The sequence below is a fragment of the Pelodiscus sinensis genome, chromosome 30 (assembly GCF_052426305.1).
Source record: "Pelodiscus sinensis isolate ZL-2025 chromosome 30, ASM5242630v1, whole genome shotgun sequence".
NCBI classification, from domain to species: domain Eukaryota; kingdom Metazoa; phylum Chordata; order Testudines; family Trionychidae; genus Pelodiscus; species Pelodiscus sinensis.
Window position 1 is genome coordinate 13,983,431 of NC_143081.1, and position 9,082 is coordinate 13,992,512.

Consider the following 9,082-nt stretch of genomic DNA (forward strand, 5'->3'; position numbering starts at 1 on the left):
CAGAGGCCAAAGCAGATGTTTTTCTAACCTTGGAACCGTAACACATGGAAATCAGCCATTCACTTCAAAGGCTAGATTAGGAGTTGGCCAATGGTCTCTCCTCCACTCAAAGGATCAATTGTGTCCAGTTCACAGAAGTTGGTTGCATTATTACGAGCTTTAATTCTATATGAAACCATAGTTTTGCATATTTAAAACCCAACTCTGAATATTCTAAACTAAGGCACTAATTTAAGAAGGGAGAATGTTGCCTCAAGAAGTCGGTGGGGTCTCGTAGATAGCTAGGAGTGCTGGTAGCATAGGGTCTGAGGAGAGAGTCAATATAGCCAGATAATCCTGCTGTACAATGCTTGAGATGATGGGTAGTCCAGGATTTCCAGGTTTGTATATCTTGGGTAGCAGATAGAAAACTCCTGGTCACGGATTAGAGGGGGTGTTTATGTAAATGTGGTCCAGAGCAGTATCAGGGACCTTCATGAGCAGCTGTTTTAGGGGATTTTTTGGTATTCTTTAGTGGGATCTCAGGAGAGAAGCTTGTAGAATCTAGTGTTGCTGAGTTGTCTGGTCGCCTCCTGCTCATAATCTGTTCTGTTCACGATGACTACAGCATCCATATTGTTTGGTTTCCCTTTTCCCTATTTTCCTCTTGATAATGGTGCAGGGGCAGCTCCCAGACCCTCCTTTGGGAAGGCCTCACCAGGTCGTGGGCAGGGAAACTGCTCGGACAGTAAACCACACCGGTGACGGGAACCATCCTATGGGAGGAAGCCTCAGCCTCCCATCCTCAGAGTCTCAACACTGGTTGGCTGCGTTTGCAGCTAAAACTCCCCCTTTTCTCCTCCATCAGTTACTTGACAGTGTGGGGAGTTGGACAGGCTGTGGGTTCTCTTCCCCTGCAGCCACAGAGAGCTCCGGTCCGCTACAGCCCCTCCTTGCCATGGATTCCTGACGGCCTTTGATCAGGGCCAGCTGCTTGATAGACAATCTACTGCCTTCCCTGGGCTCTTTGCTTTCAAATGCAATCTCAGACAGAGCCAGGGCCAGACTTCCCTGAAAGCGTCCCACAACCCCAAGACACCCCTGCCCTGACAGTCAGTCATCCACATGAAGTTTAGTGAGGTTTTCACTTGGTGCCCATCACCAAAGTATCTGAGGACCATTTCCGAGGGTGGAAGGCAATCTCTCTTCCTCTTAACAACAGCCTGACTTTTTTTCAATATACAGCAGCATGAGTATTGATAAGGAGGGGCTAATTTACTCTAGAAAGCTGGACAGTTTGAGCTCCGATAGCTTTACACTGGCTGCCAGCATGTGCTTCCCTAACAGGGACCTATTCAGGGTTTGAGCTTTGGACCTGCAGCAACGTCACATGATCCGCTTCCTCTTGAGCTCAAGGGGGAACCACTTCAGGAAAAAGCAGTAATAGGCTTTAATCCTCCATGTAGACCAGACATTGGAAAAGGAAAAGCTATGCACCTGGCTAGTGAGATATATTTTCAGTAATCTGATTGTCATGTAAAGATCTTCTAATCATGCCCAGTGATATGAGCGTACAAATTTCCACACAGAGATGTATATACACACACAGAGGATTTCTGCATTATATATACTCTGTGGCTCCGATTTCAAACAATATTCATTTATTGGTCTTAAAAAGTATTTAAATACACTATTTACAGTAGCAGAGGGCTAGCTGTGTTAGTGTGAATCTGCATAAACAACAAGACCTGGGACACCTTATAGACTAAGGGTATGTCTACAGTACCCCCCTAGTTCGAACTGGGGGGGGGTAATGTAGTCATACGGAGTTGCAAATGAAGCCCGGGATTTGAATTTCCTGGGCTTCATTTGCATGAAGCCGGCCGGCTCCATTTTTAAATGCCGGCTAGGTCGGACCCCGTGCCGCATGGCTACACGTGGCACGGACTAGCTAGTTCGGATTAGGCTTCCTATCCAAACTAGCTGTACACCTTGTGGAATGAGGTGTACAGCTAGTTCGGATTAGGAAGCCTAATCCGAACTAGCTAGTCCGTGCCGCGTGTAGCCGCGCGGCACGGGTTCCGACCTAGCCGGCATTTAAAAATGGCGCCGGCCGGCTTCATGCAAATGAAGCCCGGGAAATTCAAATCCCGGGCTTCATTTGCAACTCCATATGACTACGTTACCCCCCCCAGTTCGAACTAGGGGGGTAGTGTAGACATACCCTAACAGATTTATTGGAGCATAAGCTTTCATGGGCAAAGATCCACTTCGTCAGATGCAGTTGCATCTGACGAAGTGGGTCTTTGCCCATGAAAGCTTATGCTCCAATAAATCTGTTAGTCTATAAGGTGCCACAGGACTTCTCATTGTTTATTTACAGTAGGTCCTATTTTATACACTGGCATATTTCAAATAAAGACTGGGTAAAACCCACCCTCCCAAAAGCTGTAGAGGGATAAACAGGGCAGCAGACTGGAGGATAAAAGGAGGCAAGGAGGGTAAAAACAAGTCATGAACATTCTTGCACCAATTCCATTAACTTTTTGTTTACTTCTTCCATGCAACACACTCATCAATCTAATTCCATCTTGGGGGGAAAAAGCAACAACAGAACACTGGTGGTCTTCAACAGCGTTGGGCAAGCAAATATTGTTGAATAATAAATTCACTGAAAATGCAGTTTTCAGGGCACTAAAAGGATATGTGAATTGGATATAAATCAGTGAAGAACTCTGTAATATCCCCACCTCAGGACTTGGACAACTTTCATAAAACCACTAGACAAGGAACTACCTCCTTTCTAAGTGGTAGGGCATCTAGCTGGGATGTGGGAGACCCCATGCCTGAGGAGGACAAAGGATATGAACAACACGTTCCCTAGTTCTTCCCAAAAATCGTTCTCCTCCTTCACAACAATCCTGGAGTCTTGAATCCAGGTGAAAAATTTTGCAAACTTCTCCAGGGAAAAGCGACCCACCACTTTCCCACAATGCACTGCAACTTGGCCCCAATTAGAAGGGACCAGCAAAGCAGTGAGACCTGTAGCATAGAGCCTATAATGTGGCAAAACTGGATGTGCTTGGATCATTGTGAAAGCTTTTATCCAACTACCAGCAGCTTAAACCTATTTCCCCAAATCTATTTTATTAAATAAACCCAAAGCATCAAGAGATTGTGTATGACTCTGTGATTCTAACCGGGTGCACATCTTTCACACCATTTCTCTCTATCCCCCATCTCCTTTCTAACAACAAAATAAAACCAATTAGGGTTTTGAGACCACAGAAAAAATTCTTCACCGATCCCACCAAACCTCATGAAAATCAATCTCACCACTTACTTCCTACCATTTACTTCCACCATCCATCTTAACACACAACCAAATACCAGCAAAAAAGTCCCAAAAGCCACGTACATATTTCTGCAATGCTCCAGATGTCACACGAAAATATGTTCACGTATACTTGTTTAAAACATTTAGGCTGTGTCTACATTGGCGTGATCTTGCACAAAAGCGATCGCTTTTGCGCCAAAAGTGGCTGCCTGTCTACACTGGCCATAAGTTCTTGCGCAAGAACACTGACGTTCTAATGTAGGACATCCGTGCTTCTTGCGCAAAAACTATGATGCTCCCGCTCAGGAATAAGCCCTCCTGTGCAACTGTTCTTGCGCAAGAGGCCAGTGTAGACGGGCAACATGAACTTCTTGCGCAAGAAAACCCTATGGTTAAAATGGCCATCAGAGCTTTCTTGCGCAAGAGAGCGTCTACACTGGCACGGATGCTCTTGTGCAAAAGCACATGCCAGTGTAGACGCTCTCTTGTGCAACTACTTTAACGCAAGAACTCTTGAGTTAAAAAGCAGTTGCACAAAATCATGCCAGTGTAGACGTAGCCTACCTCTCCCACCCACCCACCTATGAGGCTCACTTCATTCCGAACACAAAATTGAAACTCGAGTGGTGAAAAAAATGTGTGTGGCTCCCCATGTCATATGCCAAATTTGGCCGAAATCCTCACTAAAAACATGCCACCATTCCTGTGGATACCGACCCAAGAAGAAACCAAATATATTTGTGAAGGAGCCAGTGTTCGCTGGAAGATGAGCGTTTGACTGGCCACATAGGAGAGACTCAGATGCTGCCCAGCTGATTAGCAGAGCATCCACAGCCACTCACAACTGGCAGCACAAGTTTCTATTGGTGGTGCACCACTGTCCATGCCTCAGTGCACATAAAAAATTTATTCAGCACATAGGTGGAAAAAATTAGAGGGAATATTGGTGAAGCAATATGGTTTTTGTTCATATGGATCTCTGCATCACATAATTTTTACACTGATCCTCACAAAATACATATACAAATCACTGTTTTTCTCAGCTTCCTGTCAGCAACTACATCCAACCAAGGAACCAAAGCTTATGCCTCACTCGCTTCATAGCTTCTTTGACCTCCCTGTTCCTCAAGGTATAGATGACAGGGTTCAGGACTGGCGTGATGATGGTGTAGAAAACGGAGGCCATCTTGTCCATGTGTGAGCTGGAGAAAGGCCGGAAGTAGACAAAAACACAAGGCACAAAGAGAAGACTCACCACTGTCAAGTGAGAGCTACAGGTAGACAAAGCCTTCCCACCACTCCCATCCCCAAAGCGACCCCTGAGGGTCATCAAGATGACACCGTATGACCCCAGCAAGACCAGGAAGCAAACCAGCGATATCAGGCCACTATTGGACACCATGAGTATCTCCACCATGTAGGTGTCAGTGCAGGCTAGCCTGACCACTTGGGGAACATCACAGTAGAAATTGTCCAGCTGGGTGGGCCCACAAAATGGCAGCCGGATCACCAACACCAACTGAGTGGCAGAGTGGAGAAAGCCTCCACACCAACAGGCTGCCAGGAGGCCCCGGCAGCGCTGGCGGCACATGATCTCGGCGTAGCTCAGTGGGTGGCAGATGGCCACATAGCGATCGTAGGCCATGACGGTGAGGAGGAACATCTCGGAGCCGCCCAGGAAGTGGAGGAAGAAGATCTGGGCCATGCAGCCTCCGTAGGAGATAGCGCTGCCCTGGCTCAGTAAGTCACTGAGCATCTTGGGTGCTGCCACAGAGCCCAGAGCCATGTCGATGAGCGAGAGGTTGGCCAGGAAGAAGTACATGGGGGACTGGAGGAGGTGGAGGTTCACCTGCACTGTCAGCACAATGAGGAGATTGCCCAGCAGGCTGGCGGCATAGCAGGCCACGACGAGGCTGAAGAGGAGAAGCTGGAGAGGACGGGAGTGGAACAGGCCCAGAAGGGTGAAGTGTGAGACCTCCGAGACATTCATCAGTCCAACACCTAGGGGAGAGAAAATAATTGGAACGGAAGACACCACCTTGGATGGATCCCAGGAGCCCTGACTTCCCTTTTTGCCCCGCCAAACTGGCTTCCCTTTTTTCCACCACCTAGAACTGTGATAGAACCCAGGAATCCTGACTTCCCAGTCTCCACCCCACAGTAACTCATTCATTAGTGGTCTGGAACAGCATCTGTATTAGGAGAGATTAATAAGACTGGGACTTTTCAGCTGGGAAAAGTGACAGCTAGGGGGGAATCTAATCTATAAAATCCTGACTGGAGCAAAGAACCTACATAAGTAAGTGTTAAGTACTCCTTTGCATAACGTAGGAGGCAAAGGCCACCAAATGAAATATATAGGCAGTAAGTTTATAACAAACCAAAATAAATATTTCTTCACACAGTGCACAGTCAACTTGTGGAACTCCTTGCCAGAGGATGTTGTGAAGTCAGGATTTTAACAGGGTTCAAAACAGAGCTAGATAAATTCATGGAAGATAGGTCCATCCATGGCTATTAGCCAGAATGGGCAGGAATGGTATCTCTAGCCTCTGTTTCTCAGAACCTGGAACACAAATCTCAGGAGATGGATCACAAATACTTTTGAGTCACTGATTGCAGGAGGGAGTCCTCCATCCTATGAGTATGTCCTACACTTTGTCATCTCTGGGTGTATACATTTACGTTTAGACATAGTAAAACACACAGTGTGTGTTTCTGCCCAGCTAGATAATCCAGATTTCCCTGAATTAGTGACCTGTCTCCCCCAATCTTTATCAAACTTCGCCAAAGAATCAATGCACACAAAACAGACATCAGACAGTTTCACAAATTAAAAACAGTTTCTTGCCATTTCAACCAGACTGGGCATTGTCTCAATGACTTTATTACATGCATCCTGCTTCAAAGAGACTTTAACACCAGACAACAAGGGGAAGCCTCAGAACTGTCATTCATGCTTAAATTTGACACTTTACGAATGGGCCTTAACAAAGATGTTAATTATCTTACCTATTACAAAGATAGCTTCCCCAATTCTCACCCCTAATATCATTATCTCATAGACACTAACCTCCCCTCCTCCCCCCATCCCTCCTCTGTTCTAAAATCGGATTTGTCTTTTTTATATGTGTTCACTTTTTTTGCTTGTATTCCTTTGGTGTATATGGTCATGCCAATTTTCTTCCACAATTTGATCTGAGGAAGTGGGTCTGGCCCACAAAAGCTCATCACCTAATAAACCATCTTGTTAGTCTTTAAAGTGCTACATAGTCCTGTCTTTTGTTTCAGCAAGACCAGACTAACAAGGCTACATCTCTATTATCAGTGGTGATCTGATGCTCTCTTCATTAATGCTGGAAGAGTGGTTACTACGTTTATACTGAAAGTCTGATTACATTATTACTGAAAGACTCATCTCGGATTGTCTCCACTGGAAATACACCATCACTTCCTTGGTTACAATTACATTTTGAGCCAGTTTTTAATCCATTTCCAATATGCTGAGTTCATTTTGTACTGTTCTAGTTTCTGAAGCAGAAAGTTGTGCCATAGCAGTCAAATGTCTTATAGAAGTCTACCTCTATTCCATCAACACTATTACCTTTATCGAGCAAACTTGTCATCTCATCCAAAAAGACAGTAAATTACTTTGACAGGGCTAGTTTCCATTAATCCATTTGGACTGGCTTTAGTTATAGTACTCTCCTTGAAATCTTTATTAATCAAGGCCCGTGTCGACTGGTCTACCATTTTGGCCTGGGGTTGGTATCTGATGGACAGGCCTAGAATTACCTTGGTTGTCTCATTTACCCCTTTTGAAATATTGTCCCAGTGTTGGCTGCTCTTCTGGTCATCCAAAGCCTCCCTTCCGTTAAAGGATCATTGGGGCAGGGCGGGGGACGCATACTGGTTTTCTCACAGCCAATGTGACTGCTCTAACAACTAGGCAGTAGGATCAGCCCTAAGCGCATGTTGGTTTTGGCCAGCTCCAAGAGGAGATATTGAGGGGACTCCCCTCCCGCAAAAGCGCAGTGGTTGGAAGGGGAGTTCGAGCCCAGGATCTCCCACACCCTAGGTGCATACTGTACACTCCCTCTCCCTGCCCCTCAGCAGCTTTGCGTGGGCTCAGCTTTGGGGCCTGATCTGGTAGGCAAACCCAGGGCACCCCTAGTGGATTGGGCCCCTCAGCTTGTGCATCGCACGGGGGCTCAGGTGGCTGGCCCCTGGAATGGGGGCTGCAGCACACATTAAAAAAAACACAAATAGAGACACGGAGGAAACAGTCACAGGGAAACTGAGGCACTGAATGAATGTAGGCACTTTTTTCGGGGAGATCCTAGTGGGTCCAGATTCTGGGATTTAGGAGCCAAAAGTGGCAGTCAGGGTCCTAAATCCCTTGGGGAATCTAGCCCCCACTCACTCACAAACAGTCATAATATCTGATAGGCTGACTACCTCTCTCCCACCAGCCTCTGTCGAACTGTCCGCCCACATCACCTCCCTATCCAGGCAAGTGCTCTGCACACACACACACACACACACACACACACACACACACAGCCTCATCAAGGGAGGGGGTGTGCATCACACCCCAAAACCCTACAGAGAGCATCACCTCTTCATACCTTGGACAAGGGTCAGGCTCCGGTACCTCTGATCTCAGCCGCCTTCACGCCCTGCCTGGGCAGCTCAGCATTCTCCAGGGCTGGGGATCTTCCCAGGGCTCTGATGGTCCCACGGTGACTGGCCGCAGCGTGGGAAGCTCTGACTCTCAGCCCCACACATGTGCCCAAGAAGAAACACCAGGAGGAGACAGATTAGGGTGAACCCACGAGTCCTGGCTCCCAGCTCACCGGCTCTAACCACTAGACCCCCCGCTCCCTTCCCACAGCCAGGCACAGAATCCAGGAGTCCTGGTTCCCTGCCTCACCACAGTCTGTCTGCAAAGCAGCAAGGCACAGCAAAAAAATGATTTAAAAGCCTCAGACCTCCCTGGAGGTGGCACCCTAGGGAAAGGCATCTGCAGTCAGTGGCAGTCGCCGCAGAAGGGCTACTCAGACTCTTCGACATTAGAGCAGCGTGGGGGCTGGGAGTCAGGGCTCCTGGGTTCCAGCTCCAGTGCAGGGAGGTCTAGTGGTTAGAGCCGCGCTGCGGTGTCTCCACGGGTCATTCAGTCTTGGGCCTGCTTGCTAGGGCTGCTGGCTAGAGGACTGCTCAGTGCAGAATGGAGCGTGTTCTCTCTCCCAGGGTCAGCTCTCTCACTCATGCAGGGACCACACAAGATGCCCATCAAATGGAAGATCCCCTATTGTGGTGTGGATTTCCCTTGGGAAGGAGGAAGATGAGAGGCACGATACACGATAACCACTGTGACCATGGACCTGGCGGCTGTATCCATGACATCTCGTGCAGCTTACAGTGCTCTGGGGGATATTAATTGACCTTCACAGACCAGTGCCTGAAATTCTGGCATCTTGCCTCGAGGCATGTCATCAACAAAAGTTTGTATTTTGGAGTAGTTTCTGTGATCGTGTTTTGCTAACAGTGCTATGTAATTGGTCACCCTGACTTGCAAGGTGAAGGGAGAGAACACTTTACGCACAAATGCCTCCATCTTTTTATTAGCTTTGTCAAATTTGATGTCCTCAGAGGGAACAACATATTGCCAGCCCACGCGCTTGTTTGTGGGTACAATGCAGGCAGGTGTCCACCATATCATTTGCACAGGCCGCAGGACGGCTGCATTAAGGGGGAGTGGATGGG

The 9,082-nt window shown here is 47.5% G+C and overlaps 1 protein-coding gene across 1 annotated transcript; it reads right to left on the reverse strand.

Moving 5' to 3' along the window:
* Positions 1-3,911: 3,911 nt before the first annotated feature.
* LOC106731485 (olfactory receptor 4Q3-like) lies at positions 3,912-6,389 on the reverse strand. The gene has a single exon (XM_089774263.1). The coding sequence runs from the start codon at positions 5,487-5,489 to the stop codon at positions 4,374-4,376; it is 1,116 nt and encodes a 371-aa protein (XP_089630389.1). The 5' UTR covers positions 5,490-6,389; the 3' UTR covers positions 3,912-4,373.
* Positions 6,390-9,082: the final 2,693 nt, after the last annotated feature.